The following is an 18,108-nucleotide window of genomic DNA, read 5'->3' as shown; positions in this document are numbered from 1 at the left end:
TTTAGTAGCCTATCTTAATCATCAAAGAAGCCGCCACAGCAGCATGCCTGAATTAAGATTTTGCGTGTACAATAAGTCTATTGTTATTTTAAGCCTGAGGTACCGTAACGGTATCAAAATATGAGTCCATAATAGAATAGAAATCTCAATTTCATTGGCATGAAATGCTTACGTTCATTTTGGAAGGGGTGTAATTAAACAATGGCAGATTATTTTTCCCACTCGATAATCGTCGCGTTTCGACTCATTGGTCGTCCTCATTTTCCCGACCCATGGTGATAATAGAATTTTAAACAATAATAATATCCAATATGCATTCTTAACTTTGCATGCCGTATGAAGCGATAGTAAACGGAATTCACCTATCAATAAAATTCTCTTCGGAAAGAAAATTATTGGCTATTTTGTTTATTTCCATTTAAGGACAATAAATTATTTTCTAACAGACCAAACGAGACATTAAATCATCGCCGCTTTGATTAGTTATTCGGAGTAAATAATGAATTGTCGGTGGCCTTATCATTGTTAATTATCAATCAACTAATCATTAATCCGTGAGAAGTGATTACAGATTAGTATTACTCAATGATACGAACCGCTTGTTGATTGATTTACAATGTTTTGATTAACACTCAACGGCTATATATATACGATCAGAATTAATTTGTTGGTATCCGAGGAGCTTTTTATTTTGTGTTTTAAACAGTTTTCAAGCGTAAATAATTTAATTAAATCAACCTGTCCATAATATCATATTCATTGTATTGAACGTTAAATCTTTAATAAACAACAACAGTTGTTTTAGTGTATCGCATGTAGATACACCATAACATTGCCCAAATCTAATTTCTATCGTCTGCTTGAGCCTCGATGCGGCCACGGAACCACAATGCTTTGCAGGCGTCGTCTGGGCCAATCAGCAAACGAGTCGTGTTGGAAGCATAGCAACAAGCGGAGTATGTTTACATTTTTAGGAGTTTTAAAACCCTTTTGTATTTCTTCAAAATGAATTCATCGGCAATACTTTGGTCATATTTATAAACTAGAGATTCTCCGCTTTACAACGATGCCAAGCATTTTGCAAGAGGATTGACAGGTCGCCCCGCTGCGAGCAGAGAAAAATATCTAATTCCGCTGAGAATATTCAGAAAATGACAGATTTAAGAATACGGTACTCTTACAAAACGTCCAAATAAAGGCGTTTTAAAATGTTTTATTGCTATTTTGATCTTTTGAGTCGATAGATAGTATATTTATAGACTCATTTTTGTGAAAATCTCAATTTCGATCAAAATCAATATTTTCGCTTATTTTGTCTCTTGTGCAAAATTAATTTTGCCCCATTCCGACTCAATAACATGCGGTGGGTCACATTTGCTTATCATCAAAGAAAGTTTAAATAAGACATGCCAACAAGGTAAGGTTAACTAATCGTTACATAATCACATTGACCAAGAACTCCAGGAATGTCAATAGTGAACAGGTGTCAAGTTGGCAGGAAGCGTCTATAACATCAGATAGAAGTGATTATGTAACATACCTTCCCTTTTTTTTTTGAATAAAGTTATGAATCATATGAAATAACTTTTTAAGACCATTACAAAATTAAATATAAATGGAGTCGATGGTAACTACCCTAATTAAAATATAAACAAAAATACGAAAAATAACAATACACTGATTAACAGTTATATGAACAACAAAAATGTAAATGGCAAAAGAATAAAACACTGGTTGAAAAGTAATAAGACACTGGTTGAAAAGTTCATACATATATACTAAAGTGTTCATACACAATTATGTCGCAGATAATTTTACTGTTCACACACATGCGTTCTTGGAATCGCAAATATAATGAAAAATATTCTAATTTGCACACACGCGAATAACTGAAATCACATCTATATAAATTATTTTCATAACACATGCGAATGTATAATATATATCATTATAATGGTCACACGCGCAATGTAGAAATTATATCCATTTTCTTCTTCCGTACATCGTCGATGTGGTCAACTGTAGGGAGATACAAATTCATTTTTTTCTTCTTCCTTTATTCAGTGTTTTCCAGTAGTCTTATCTTTTCCATACCGTCTGGCCGGAACGGTGTGTGATGACATGTGCTATGAAGAGTATTATAACTGCCACCCATGCGAAAGTTTTATCATCTGTTTATCATATCATGGAGTGAACTTAATTAATAGTTAATCAAATAAGCAAGTGGAACAGACTTAAATTAGCTATCTAACGATATTTACAATATTATTTACATGGATAGAATTTAAATTAGGATGTCATATTGTTTTATCTCGAGATAAAGAATAATGAATGAGCTGCACACATTTCACCAATCTTCAATAAGATATTTTGAAAGAACTTATCAAAATTAAGAACGGTTTATCTCTATAATTTTCGAACAAGACACAAAACAAAACATCACATTCACTTCTAATTTAAGCGCGGGCATATAAAACCACTCAATCTCTCTTGAGGAATTAACTCATTGACCCCTAAAGCTAATTATGTTAACTACTGCTTAATCCACTGAGCCAATTAACCAGACTATAGCCTCTATCCCTAGAGCTAATTAAAGGATTATCCACTATTCTCACATATTTCAGATAACACAACATAAAACAAAAACTATTACTCTGGTCAAAAAATGTTTATATTACCAAATGTAGATATAAAATCAGACTTTACAAAGATTTTATTTTTACAAAAAAATACAAAATAACAACAAAATTATGAAACCGATTATGTAAAAAAAAAAACGTAAAATGAAAGGTTTATGAAATATGTAGTTACATTTTTAAGATCCACGCATCACACAAGCACACATAAATATCCATATATTTATCAGAATAATCACAAGCACTAGTTAATAAATGTTTAAGACTATATGCTCTAAAGCACAGAACACACAAATTATAAAGTTACATTTTAAAGATCCATAGTTAGCACAAATGATTAGTGTAATCCTCAATAAATTTTATATGATTAGCACTGTAGATAAAGTTGTCAATGATACCCTTATATTTATCACAATAATTACAAGCACTAGTTTTATTAAATGTTTTTTTTTATGACTAAGATTCATGGTATGCTCTAAAGCACACAACACACAAATGCACAAAACAATTGTCACACTGAAAGTACGATTCTTCACGTTTTTTTGACTTACAGCACTGTCTACATCTGCCTTTTTTCGCTCCAGCTTCAAAACGTTTTCTTTTTCTTCCATATCTCTCGTTTCCAATCATGTTTTTAAATAAGTTCATTTTAAATTCTAGCAATGATAGCTGAATGACATTACCATTTTTAGTTTGTTTTTGGTGGTTTTTAGATTCCTTATATAGAATAAATGCATTTGAAATATACTATTCAAAAAAAGTAGGGGATATTTGATTTTGGGGGCATAATACTAAAATATGCAAATGACTACGAAAAAAGTCACTATAGAACCTAACAGAAGAAAAATTTCCAGTTACATGTGACGCCCAAACGCACCAATAGCTACCGCATGGAATGCAGGGGATGCTTGGGATCATCATGGGGGTCCAACCCAAGATTTGCACGACTCTGACTTTGAATGTTACAGTCATTGTGGCATTGAATTCCAGGGTGGAAACATCAGTTTAATTGTTTTAGTGACCAGAAAACAAATTTTGATATGCGTCGGCTTACCCAAAATGAAAGGTTACGTGCCCTTGGCATGCTACAGATCGGCACAACACAGGCGGTTGTGGCGCGGACGATGAATGTTTCTCAGTCTGTCATAAGCAGGCTATGGTCCAGATACCGTGATACACAATCTGTACAGGACAGACCACGCTCAGGTCGACCAAGGGCGAAAACTCAAGCCCAGGATCGATTTATCCGTACCTTGGCCTTGAGAAATCGTGTCATCACAGCAAATCAGATCAGCGCTCGTCTTCAAACAGACACTGGTGTGAGAGTGAGTGGCCAGACGATTCGGAATCGACTGCATAGGGGTCACCTTCGCGCCCGACGTCCTCGCGTGATCCCTTGTTTGAGAGATCATCACATTCAGGCAAGACGTCGTTGGTGTAGGGATCGTCAACACTGGGATAATCGACGCTGGAGCAATGTGATGTTTTCAGATGAGTCAAGGTTCACTGTTGATTTTTTGGACAGACGTAGGAGGGTGTGGCGTCGTCGAAACGAGCGCTTCCAAGACGTTAACGTCATCAGACATGATCGATTTGGGGGTGGTTCTGTTATGGTGTGGGGAGGCATCACTGTTGCTGGAAGAACGGCTTTACATGTTGTTGCAGGGCGTGTTACAGGCCAGTACTACCGGGACAACATCTTGGCAGTCCATGTTGTGCCGTTCGCACGACGTCATGGCCGCCGTTTCATCTTCCAGGATGACAACGCAAGATGTCACAGGGCCAGGATCGTTACAGGTTACCTCCAACAACAGAACATCACCACATTACCTTGGCCAGCACTGAGTCCCGACCTCTCCCCCATCGAGCATGTCTGGGACATGCTTGGACAGAGGTTACGTCAACGTCAACAACGTCCTGCCAATGTCCAAGAACTTGCTGCTGCGTTGCAACAGGAATGGGACAATCTGGACCAAAATGACCTTAGACGTCTCATTAGGAGTATGCCACGTCGGATCAATGCTTTTTTGGCAAACAGAGGAGGATTTACCCGTTACTGACTTGGTTGTGATGCTGTGGTAACTTTGCTGTTTGACCCCGGGTATCATTTACCCTTATAATGGTCAGTCTGTGCCTTACTTAGTCTAACGATCATTTGGAATAAATCGATGAATGTGAACTTCATTTCATTTTGTCATTTGTTTCTTCGTCAGTTTCATTAGGTGACTTTAATAACACTTAAAAATCAAATATCCCCTACTTTTTTTGAATAGTATACTAAGGTCAAATAAAAAAACAAACAAATACAATCACCATTTTCTGGACATTCTATAAGTTGGATACTCCATACGCAATTGATCTGATCGATCAACCCCACCCATGTTGGAATTGTACTCTTTTATGGTTACTGGGCACTTAACAGTTTTTATCGAACCATCTTTTTGTTTCCGCTGTACATCTACCGTCTCCAAGGGCGAATCTGCAGTAGACATGAAGTTTACAATTCTTTTATCTTTCCACATCCCTGCCGTTAAATTTCCAGTTTGCACTATCTTGAATTCTCCACTTTGCCACTTTTTTTATGACTTTGGCTTTAGAATTGAGTGCTTTGGGCCAATTTTTAAGATTTGTCCTGCATGTGCCACGGGCCATTATGCCAACCTTTTTAAGTTCAGTGAATAAATGAGCACTGGTATAGTAATTGTCGACATTCACGATCATGTTCTGAAATTGCACTTTCCGTGTTAAGTCCAAAACCACCCGCGAGGTCGGGCCAATTTCTGCAGTCATGTTTTCTTTTCCAGTATAGACTTGAAAGTCATTCACATAACCATTGTTGGGGTCTGCCCTCACCCACACCTTGATACCATATTTCACTGGCTTGGCCGGCATATAGTGTTTGAAGCCGATCCTTCCTCTGAATGCCACCATAGCTTCATCAATGGACGTATTTTGATGAGGGTTGTATCTTGTAGCACAATTGTCCAAAACATGGTTTAAAATGGGCCTAACATAATGCAGTTTATCGTGATTTATTTCACCTTTCGGTGAATACATGTTTGTCCTTGGCTGCGTCGTAATACTCATAAAGATTCTTATGGCTAGAAAATCACGAATTTCTTCAGCGGTAACATCTCCCCAGTTTTTAACGAACTTCTGTCTGTATTTTTCATCGTGGTATTTATTCGTTTTGTCGGCCAACAAGGCGTACAAATTCAATCCAAAAAATAAACTAAAAAAGTCAAATTCGTTTTTCTCATGATCTAAAATCTCCTCTCATCCGAGCGCCCGAAGGGCGCGATGGATGAGAAGGATTATATGAATATATATGGCCATAGGGTTCGAGGATTTATATTGCATATTGCTCATTGATCTAAATAAATATGTATACTAACTCAACATTCAAAGTCTAAAAATAGCACAATTGCACGTGCAGCACTGTGTCAATATACGCCTGACTATAAATAAGAGGTAAGACTCTGCACTAGTTGTCTCTTTAAAGTTTTGTTGGCAACCATATATAGCCCTGGGAGGGCTTAAAGGGAGGGTATATAAATCCTCGAGCCCTCAGGCTATATATATTCATATAATCCTTCTATTGGATGAGGAGATTATATTCCATTATATGCCCTTCGGGCATCATTGAAAGGGTTGTCAACAAAAGAAACCAAATAGTAGTAGGCTGTTAAAATTTATCCATATAATTAAAAAATGCATTATTTTCTGTAGATCTATAGTAGAACTTGTAAAAAAACAAAACCTATCATTGTTCCATGATACTGTTTTAAGATTGTCTGAAATAGAGCATCCAGAATTAAAATATGCAGATCAAGAAGTTGAATTGAATGAGGCTTATATCAGTACCTGCCAGCACAACGGTTTCTCAAACCATCGACCAATGGTAGATGGCGTTACTGCTCTGAGTATAATACATGTATGAGATACAAAAATTTGAGAAGACTTCCCAACATCTGGAGTTAATTTAAGATAATATTGCAGAGTATAGCATGGACAGTATAGCATGGACATAAAGTCTTATCAGTAAACTAATCCAAATTGACTTGGTATAGAGGAGAAGATTGACCAGAAGTTTTTCAAACTTTTACTTCCTCACCTAATAGCATTGCCATAATCTAGAAAGCGATTAATACTAAAAGCTGTTAATGTCTGGCACCTTAGGGCTGTAGCTATAACCACTAAGCTCACTGTTTTATAAGTGAGAACTTCAAAGATATATATCTTCTAAAGCGAATAAAACTTGCAAAAACAAAATAGAATAGAAACACTCCAGGTTGCTACAAAACAAGATTTTGGAGGATCAAGATTAAAAATACCTTCCAAAAAACGATTAATAATGGTATGGTTTCTGAACTGCCTGCTGCCTGAAACATCCAGAGTCTGAACGATTGCTGATCTGTAGGTGTTAACAAAACTATAGGAAAACTAGACAATAAATCACTCAAATAATTTGCAATATTTTCTACAGTGGGATCCAAAGGATCAATTTGTTTCCGGTCTACCTAAAAATTCCATCGTCTCAAGGCCAGATTATACTGTTTGTTAATTCCTGGTCTCCTGGACCTGACAATAGGGTCGGTAGCGTATTGTTAAGGTCCTCTATTAGTGAGGGATTGCTTGATATGAAACAAGGGTTCATGTATAAAATTATGCCTCCCATGGGGTAGCACATCCCATGGTGAACTAAACGCAAGAGGTCCTTCCGTAGGAGCAAATGAATGGGGTTTGAAATTAGCATTGCTAAGAGTCGAGAAAAACCATACCAGTGTTGGCCATCCTGGCCCTATAATTATCGCATGGTCTCTGATTATTTTGTTAAGATACCGGTACTTAGCAACTACACTGAAACTTTCAGTGAGAGGAGGAAAATGTATGGGTGAAAACTGAAAATTAAATCAACTAAACTAAAATACATCATGAGCCAAACAAAATGGATCAGACTGTCAAGATACATACTTTACAACTTGGAAAATAAGCTGTGATGTAAATAGATATATGTCCGGTACAAATAAACGATTACAAGCCCTCTGAAAAATGTGCTTATTTAACTTCAATTCTGTGAAATCAGAAAAATATCTAGATAATGCATCGGCTATGCTATAAGACATAATTGATCTATATTTAGCAGATAAAAATATTTCTAGAAGCACACCAGTACCAAATTTGTTTGTTTTTTTCAAAACAATTTATCTATAGTTCCCCAAAATTATAAATATATGATCAATATAGGATAAAGTGTTATCACATTGAGCAGGTATGCGTATTGGATAAATTGCTGCACAATGACCTCAATCCATTTAAATGCTAATATTATATGTAACCACCAGTTTAACTCAAACGTCATCGAGGGAAAATACCCATATGAATAATTACATTGTGTAAACTTCTGGATTACTCTTTTATCTAGGTAAAGTATATGTAAAGGTGCTAACAGTATTTCTGTTCAAGAAAAGGAACACAGTCCCAAAAAATACACTACTTGTCTGATAGTGAGCTTGTTCGATGTTAATAAAGCTTTGGCCTTGTTTTTGACTTTATCTGTCTTTTGTTGAGTAAGACTAAGAGATCAGTAAATAAATGACAATTAATAGTAAATTATAAAAAAACAATTTCTTTAGACGGTTCTACACAAGATTTTTGTTCATTTAAACAAAAGCCTAGCTCTTGAAAATATCTTACAGCTTTCTGTGTGTAAATACACATTCTTTTGCAGTGTTGTTACTATTGTTAGTGGAAAAGAGAAAATGGAATTGTCTATAAAATATGAACAATGTATACACTGATTGCGAAAGCTTGCAAAATTTGATTTGAAAAACTTTAGAAAGAACTCTTGGAGCTGAGGAAACTCTGAAAGGGAGACATCTAATCTCACCAAATAAAACTTAAATGTTTATGATGATCTGGACGAATAGGAATAGAAAAAAGGCATCTTTAAGATCCATTGATGATAGAAAAACATCTCTATGTATTATACTGATAGAAGCAAAGCATAAAGTTTCCTATGTAAAATGTTCATAACTTATATAAATATTTAAATTTTTCAGGTTTATAACAGGACGATAATCGTCAGTCTTTTTCTGAACTAAAACGATATTAGAAATAAACTGATTGGCATGAAAACCAGGGAAAACCTGGGCATAAAGCCTTCTTACTCAACATTTAATTAATCAACTAACTCCATCTACTCTGAATTATATAGAGGTGGTTAGGCAAGTGAAGTTGAAAGGGTGATTGAAAAAAAAAAAATCAAACCAGTACCCACAAACTGTATTAAGAATCCAGTTATCTTATGTCATGATAGACCAACTGCCTGAAAAATATTTGAAATCTGGCTAGCTACAAAAGTATAACCTACAGGTGTTACTGTAGCTGGGTTGATGCTGCCCTAAAAAAGGACGCTTGTAAATGGATTCCTGAATAGGTATTGATGATAAACGAATGAAATAATAACTGTAGAAATAATTTATCATGATCAGTTACTCACGACTTAAAGGAGCTAAATCACTAATATTTTGGACGTAGAAATTGACCCAAACGGGTCGCAACACATATAATAATGTAATCTGATTGTATATGAACTGATTTACATTCAATTGTTTCTGTTTTGACTCTTTAATTTCAAATCAGTTATGTCCAGTGAAATACGGAATGAGTCTCAACCGTCTGGCAATTTTTAGCGTCTGGTTATTCCAGTCTGTTGTGCATGCTCTCCAGATAAGATATGACGTCACTGATTGACATGAGTTGTGGAATATGTCTAGCCTCATTCTTCCTGGTCACTTGTTACAAATGATGCTGAAACACACTATGGTACACGATTCGTGTACCAATGGTAAAATGTTTATTTTGTCTTAAATATTGGATATCAGAAGCCTACCTTTTCCCGGTAAGATCACTACATCAGTGTTGATTTAAATTGACAAATAATTCGTGTTTTCAATGTGTAAGACTTTGGATGATACTGAGTTAGAGACTTAGCTACTTTAAATCTTGACTACCGGTAAAAGAGAAACAATAATTCTAGTTTAATTATACTATCCAAACAACTGACAATCAAACTATGGTGTCCACTGCCCCGCCAACTACACACGGCATGACAATACCTAGATTGTAGCTATTTAGATCGATCAGAAACAAATTGAGTAGGAATTGGTTGACTATGTCAATGATATACGTCGAGTAGATTTGACGTTTCGACGACAGGTTAGACTGAAGAACTTCAATATATACGATGTCAGTTTAACTGTAATCCCACCCTTAATACCGATGACTTATATTGAGCCAATGAAAATACTTGTATGAATGCATGCCCTGCCCTATTCGTCAACTTGACTTATAACACAACTGACCTTGAACGGGGACGTGTTAGAACTGCTGGTAATGTCAAAGAGTATACAGAATAACAGAAATATGTTGTAGAAATAGCAAGAAATTTTAACGATACATATGCTTTTCTTATATGGTGTTTGCATTGCCGGTTATGACAAACGGTATACCGTACACAGAATAGCAGAAAATGTCAACATCTTTTTTATGCACGAAATAACAGAAATACGGGTGATAATTATTGACATTTTTTAACTGTATCTAAAAGGTTGACAAATACGGACACATTTTAAACATATCTAAAACATTATTGACAAATATAAATGGACACGAAAAGGAACAGTATTGTATTTAATTTGAGTGATAACATATCATAAGCTTTTAAGGTAGCGTCACCTGGTCAACATGTGTTGATTCTAGGGCAGTTATTTCTTGAACTTCCGACTTTGGTGTCGACACGGAAAACGCCTGGATTTGCTTAACGTTATGTATTAGGCGCACCCCTTCTAGAAAATAAAATATTTGGTAAAAAAACTTCATCTTAATACACCGAAAAATATGGTATCTTTTATTACAGGCAGGGTAAGCTCACTCTTCCGGACACCTGTTACCACTGTTTGTCGTGTATTTTGTACACGAGGAGCAGTCCATTTGCCGATTACACTATTTTGCTTGAATACACTATTTTGCCTATAACGTTTTTTAGGACTTCGAATTCTGTCTTATGGTTTGGATTGTTCGTACTTGGTTTTATTTCATTTTCACAGCACAATGCTTTTTTGAAGGGTTTTTTTTGAGAAAACTTTTGGTAATTCTGACACATTTATTGTATTTTGCCGTTTCTGTACTAATTGTGTCTTCCGACAAGTTTTAAGCTTGAGAGTCCCATTTGGGATTTTTTCCAACTCTTTAATAATGTTACTTACCTTCTGGTATGGCTTTAAATCTGATAGATGTTTAGATAAAGATACAAATGGGTAATCATGTGCCCATAAAACTTCCCAATCAGAATTCTCATTGCCGATCACATACCCTATTCTGTCAAAAACATTATACACATGTCTTAAATACCCACTTTCTTTCTGTAATGTAAAATAACAAACAAAACAATTACATTCATTTTAAATACCAAATTATATATGTGATGTAGAATAACAAAAACAACTAGATCTGCATAGCAGATATAAAAGCTTTCATATTTACGGTCACTTCTGTTACAAAGGGTTATATAAAAAATCGGTCAAAAACTTGTGAAGTAACAAGCCTAAATATACCGAGAAACATTTCACCCGGGCGAAAAAATAATCTGTAAAATGAAGGGAAATAACTGATATTTGTATTGCTGTAATCGGATTGACTTCCCATTCCAGAAGTTTCAGAAAAATGTATCAAGCCGTTTAAAAAACAGGATGGGGCAGAAAAAAAAATGAAAATGGCAGGAAAAAATGGAAAAAAATTAAATTAGATAACTTTAAAATAGAACTTACATTTTGGGAATAAGACTGACCTCAGCTATTCGAATATGTAGGACAACTTTTGAAAATTAAGAAAATAAATTGTCCTGTAAAGAACTTTGTCGGCATGATAAACGTCAAAGGCAAAATTCGAAATTTTGTAATTTGCAAATACCAAAAAATCGACCCTGATCTCGGCTATCCAGAAATGTATTCATTTCGGAAATAGGAGACGAGTTCTCCAAACTACGGCAAAATATGTTTATTTTCACTCCCGTTAACGTTGATTTTTAACTATTTTTCATATTGAAATCAAAAATCTGCTCCGATAGATTTTTAGGAATTCCTTCAAGGAATCAGAAAATGTAACTCCCATGTCTGTACGTAAAATATCGCAAAAGTCTTAGGTATTTTTCACTTGGTGGCACTTCGGTTCCATCAACAAACTCCACATTATGCATATGCATCAGCCGTGTTTTACATAGTACAGAAATAAATTTTCAAGGCAATCTGACCTATTTTTTATTTATTTTTTTTTTTTTTTGAAAACTTTGATCCTTTATTTCTCAAAGGGGAGATAATTTAGAAAACTTCTAACAACATCGTTAAAGTTGGAACAGCGAGGCCTACTTACATGCCAAGGTTAATGAAAATCGTGATAATATTAAAGAAGTTGTCAAGTTGGATTTTACTTCCAGGATGAGATGTCAATGACGTAATTTTCAAAATTCGAAAATAGCAGATTTAATGTAAATGTTTTAACGTGCTCAAAGAATAAAGAATTAGTAAAATAGGTCAAATAGTCACAAAGTTACAGCTATGTAGGTCAACAGTTTTTGTCAGTAAACATTGTGATTTCGGATTCGTAGAACGTTTTGAAACAATATATATTCAAAAGCCACTACCCATTCCTGGAAGGAGGCTAACCAGAAATGTACTAATTTCGGAAATAGGAGACGAATTCACGAAACGACAGCCTATTCTGAACATTCCTAAGCCATTAATGCAAATTTTTCACTCATAAACAACTTTGTCTGCACGAAAAATGTCAAAGGCAAAATTCGAAATTGTGAAATTTGCACATACCAAAATTTCAACCCTGATCCCGACTATCCAGAAATGTATTCATTTTGGAAATAGGAGACGTATTCACCAAACTATGGCCTATTGTGTTCATTTTCATGTCCGTTAATGCGGATTTTTCATTTTTTCTCATATTCAGTTCAAAATGGTGACCATCAGTTGACCAAAATAAAAATTCTGATCCATAGGTTTTAAGGTATTCCTTCAATGATTCAGAAAATGTAACTCCCATGTCTGTAAGTAAAATATTGCAAAAGCCTTCAGGATTTTTCACGTTTCAAGATAGTGGCACTTGCGGTTCAATCGACAGACTTCATATTTTGTGTACACATCAGTATTTTCTTAGCCAAGACAGAAACAAAATTTCAAAGCAATCTGATCTATATTTCGTCGATTTTTTTTTAAAAACTTTGATCCTTAATTTCACCAAGGGGAGATAACTTAGAAAATTTCTTTCAAGTCGCATCGGTAAGATCTACTTACGTACTAAATTTCATGAAAATCATGCAACTATTAAAGAAGTTGTAAAGTTGGTCTCAACTTCCGGGTAGAAATCACAGCAATGAATTTTCGAAATTCGAAAATGCGAAATTGCAGATGCTAATGAATTTTTTCAGGGAGCTCAAAGAAGAAAAAATTAGTAAAATCGGTCAAAAAACCACAAAGTTATAGATATGTAGGTTAATTTCTTCGTTCGTAAAATTCAGTGATTTCGGATTCGTAAAACGCTTTGAAAATATATTTAATCAAAATCTACCACCAATTTTTTTTTTAGTGGGGTGTGTGTGTGTGGGTGTGTGTGTGTGTGTGTGTGTGTGTGTGTGTGTAGGTCAAAGTTTCAGAAAGTTCCCATGGTTAGATTCTGAGAAATCCGATTTGAAGGAAATACAAAAAAAAAAGAAATAATAATAATAATAACTAGAACTGCGATGCAGTAATGACGGGTTTAACCGGTGCCACGTTACCCTAAACATATCACTTCCAGTACCAATGAAACCATTAAACAGGTTTCCACATAAGCATTGCACACATCAAATAAAATGGACACCGAATCAACCAAATCCAGCAATATTAATTCATTTGATACATTTGTTACATGTAAGTGTACAGTACTTCCGGTGATAATGAAAATGTTCAATTAGTTTTATGAAATCAGAAATGGCATAAGGCATCACATGGTGAAAATTTTATGTAAATCGAATAATAATTGTCACTTTTATAGACCTAAAACTTTGAAAAGTGACATGTAGAAATCGTCTATTTCTCTGCAACCGTACAAGTCAGAAACCATTTTCTGGTATCTCTATGATCGAATGGGTTCAATCTATTTGCTGATTGGAATCAAATATAATTCTAAAAACATAACAAATCAGACTCATTTGAATAAAATATCTGTTTTGAAGGCTAAAAATACAGTTTTTGCCAAAATGACGTTACTTTCGGTGATAATGAAAATCTTAAATTTCTTGTATGAAATCGTAAATGGCATTAGGTATCACACAGTGAAAATTTCATGAAAATCGAATAATAATTGACACTTTTGTGGACAAAAAACCTTGAAAAGTGACCTGCTGAAAATTGCCTATTTCTCCGCAACTGAACAAGTTAGAAACCATTTTGTGATATCTATATGATCATATGGGTTCATTTTTTTAGTTGATTAGAATCAAATATCAAAATCTTAAACAAACAACAAATACGACTCATTTGAATAAATTATTTGTTTCGAAGGCTATAAATACAGTTTTTGTCCAAATTTCGTCATTTCCGGTGACATTGAAAATGTTAAATTGAGTTGAACTAGTTACAATTGACATTATGCATCAAATGGTTTCACTTTTATGAAAATCCAAAAATAATAGACTCTTTTACAGGCACAATAGCGTAAAGAGTGACTCATGCAAAATTGACCATTTCTCGGCAACTGCGCATATTACAAATTAATTTTCACAAACATTTTCTCCGTATAGATTATTGCTACGAGTTTATGAAAGTTACGAAGTAATATTTTAAAATATGAAAACGCTGGATGGGTTGTAAATAGCTTTATTTTACACCTTTTTCCGTTTTCGAAATAGCCCGAAAACGGAATCGAAATTAAAAAAACTGGGCCCAACATTTTGTGCGCCAAGGCGCACCCTTTCAGTTATACCAGATTTGAAAAAAATAATATTTGCTTTCGAAAAGTGGTACCTAACTATCAAAATTGTAGTTTTGGTAAATCTGCGAAGATTCGCTGAAAATCAAAAATCAAAAGTAGCGTAGCTATGTGCCCTGTCTCCGGCTATGCCAAAATGTATCGAAAGTTAAAATCCAATGATTATTGTTAAAATTACTGCAATATTTCTAAAAACGATAGCTTCGGTGATTTCGGACATTTCGTATTGTCGCAGAACGTTCAAAATAGCTTTATCCTCTAAGTCACACCCACTTTTCCAGTCAAACCGAAGAAATCGTAACGATCCGACAAGCAGTTGCTGAGATCTAATCAAAAATAAATTGGAATAATAATAATAACTAGACCTGCAAGCAGCACTGAACCGGCTTTCAGGAATCAGACAGGAAGTGTGTCATACAATAGCCCATTTATCGAGCTACCAAACGATACTTTAGATGTTCTGATGCGATCACACCCGACGGTGAAATCCCGATTGTTGCAAGAGCACCGATTTTTTTAATGTCTTTTTTTTTTAAATATCGAATATTTTTTTGACTACTTCCTGTTTACGGATCATTATCGGGATAGATTTAACAAGTGGTATGGGAACTTCCTGTACCAGAAGTTTCAGAAAGATCCATAGGACATTATACCATTAGAAGCAGATTTACAGATATAACGATTTTTCGACTTTTTTTCAAAGATTGTGGCCCTTTTGGACCATTTATACTATATTGAGGCTTTTAAATTTAGATTCACGCCATAGACCACCGTTAGGACTCTAAGTGACATAGGTTTAAGAAAGGAAAGAGAGAAGTTTTCGAAATAAAAGCGTCTGAATAGACTCAAAAAAATAGATTTTCAGCGTTCCATTATATATTGCCTAACTCGCGAATTTTTACCACTGAGATGTCATATTATCGTCCATTGTTCGGGCTATCCAATGACACATTAGTTGTTTTGATTCGGTGGAATCTGGCGTAGTAATCACTTTTTTCGCAAGATCGCCACTTTTTTTAGTTTTTACGGTTTTCCAAAACGGAAAATACTAGATTTTCGGCGTACCATAATTTATTTTCTAGCCATCTAAATTGCATCATTCAGATGTCATATGATAGTCCATCAATGGGGCTATCCCGCGATACTTTAGTTCTTTTGATCCGCTAAGATCTGATGGAGAAATCAAGTTTTTCGCAAGAGCGCTAATTTTTTTTAAACCTTTTTCTTCATTTTTTGAATACGTCCGGTGTGGAGATTATTGTCGGGATAGTTTTGATAACCTGATTGGCTTATCAAATAGCCACAGGGCTATGTAATGATATATTACATTGTCTGATCAGATAAAATGCCCCTTGGAAATCCTATGTTCAAAAGTTTCAAAAATTTCAAAATGTCAAAATATCGAAAATTAAATTTCAATAACTCAATACATATTATACATGGTTATAATCGTTATTAGGACAGCTATCTGAATGTATAACCTTTTTTTGAAAATCTGTTAAAATAAAGAAATAATAGAGCATTTTCTAAAATTTGACGATTTTTTAACTTTTTTCGATTTTCAGTACGTTATTTTACCTTTTCCAGAAATTCTAATGTCTTATTGTATGGATTCATGCACAAGACTACCGGAGGGACTCTCGATAGGGAAAGTTTTAAAAAAATCCTTGGAGTAGTTTTCGAGATATAGGCGTCCAAAAACGCTCCAAATCAGAAAATACTTGATTTTCAGCATGTCATATTTTGCTGCCCTCTCATGGGATTCGTGTGAAATTGGTGTCATATGATAGTCACATCCCCGGGCTACCCACCGATACTTTAATTCCTTTAATCCATTGATATCGGGTGGAGAAATCACGTTTTCCCCAAAAGCACCCATTTTTTGCGTTTTCTTCAAAATATCGGACAATTTTTCGACCACTTCCGGTTTAAGGATCCGGTCGAAATAGCTTTATCAGTTGGATTTGGACTATAACTTCCTGTTCCAGAAGTTTCAGAAACGTCGATTCGGCCGTAAAACGAAACTCGGGCTCACAAAATGGGCAGAAAATTCGAAAAAAATCGAAAAATAAAGGGTGATAACTCTGAATGAAAGTTACATTACTGGAATCGGATTGCCTTCAAGTACCCAAAAATGTAGGTCAAATTTGAAAATTTTGAAAAATTACAAAAATTGTCTCCTAAACAACGTATTTTCAAATTTCGAACGACAAATGCCATAGATGAATGTTCGAAATTGAAAAATGTGAGAGCCATTGTCTCGGAAAAGATTCAGGGTTTCCAAAAATGTGAATTGTTTTAAAATAGGTAAAGAATTGGCGAAACCACGGCCGATTTTTGATTTATTGCTACCGTTCAAAATTCAGCCACTTCCGGTCTGCGCAGAAGTTTCAAGAATACTTTATCAAGTAGCCACCACATGGTTTCCGGATAGAAAATTGAACCCCAGATCGATATCTGTTTTCGATCATAGAGAAATAGGCTCCCGCGGTAAATAATAATAATAATAACTAGACCCGCAAGCAGCACTGAGCCGGCTTTCAGGAATCAGACAGGAAGTGTGTCATACAATAGCCCATTTATCGAGCTACCAAACGATACTTTAGATGTTTTGATCCGGTCACACCCGACGGTGAAATCCCGATTGTTGCAAGAGCACTGATTTTTTTTACTGTCTTTTTTTTTTTTTAAATATTGAATATTTATTTGACTACTTCCTGTTTACGGATCATTATCGGGATAGATTTAACAAGTGGTATGGGAACGTAACTTCCTGTACCAGAAGTTTCAGAAAGATCCATTGGACATTATACCATTAGAAGCAGATTTACAGATATAACTATTTTTCGACTTTTGTCAAAGATTGTGGCCCTTTTGGACCATTTATTCTATATTGGGGCTTTTAAATTTGGATTCACGCCATAAACCACCGTTAGGACTCTAAGTAACATAGGTTTAAGACAGGAAATAAGAGAAGTTTTCGAAATAAAAGCGTCTGAATAGGCTCAAAAAAAGAAAATAATAGATTTTCAGCGTTCCATTATATATTGCCTAACCCGCGAATTTTTACCATTTAGATGTCATAAGATCGTCCATTGTTCGAACTATCCAATGACACTTTAGTTGTTTTGATTCGGTGGAATCTGGCGTAGTAATCACTTTTTTCGCAAGATCGCCATTTTTTTTACTTTTTACGGGTTTTTTTTCTCAAAATATCGGAAATTTTTTGACTACTTCCGGTTTTTGGATCATTGTCGGGATAGCTTTAACAAGTTGTTTGGTTACCTTACCTTCTGTACAAGAAGTTTCAGAATAATCCATTCAGCTGTTTTCCAAAGAAAGAAAATTAGAAGATCATTTTCAGTAATTTAAGGATTTTTCAACTATTTTCCAAGATTGAGGTTCTTTTTGGACCACTTATATTATTTCAATG

At 34.9% G+C, this 18,108-nt stretch overlaps 1 protein-coding gene across 3 annotated transcripts in view; it reads right to left on the bottom strand.

Annotated features, from left to right (window-relative positions):
• The window catches only part of LOC126820661 (probable tubulin polyglutamylase ttll-15), a 189,616-nt gene that overhangs the window by 141,489 nt on the left and 30,019 nt on the right, over window positions 1–18,108 (bottom strand). For all 3 annotated transcript variants that reach the window (XM_050548783.1, XM_050548784.2, XM_050548786.1), the window contains exon 4: window positions 10,907–11,062. In XM_050548783.1, coding sequence (XP_050404740.1) covers window positions 10,907–11,062 — 156 coding nt within the window. The remainder of the gene's footprint in view (window positions 1–10,906; window positions 11,063–18,108) is intronic.

The sequence above is a fragment of the Patella vulgata genome, chromosome 5, assembly GCF_932274485.2.
Source record: "Patella vulgata chromosome 5, xgPatVulg1.2, whole genome shotgun sequence".
Lineage (NCBI taxonomy): Eukaryota > Metazoa > Mollusca > Gastropoda > Patellidae > Patella > Patella vulgata.
Note: the sequence above shows the minus strand (reverse complement) of the source record. Positions and strands in the feature narration are given on the sequence as shown.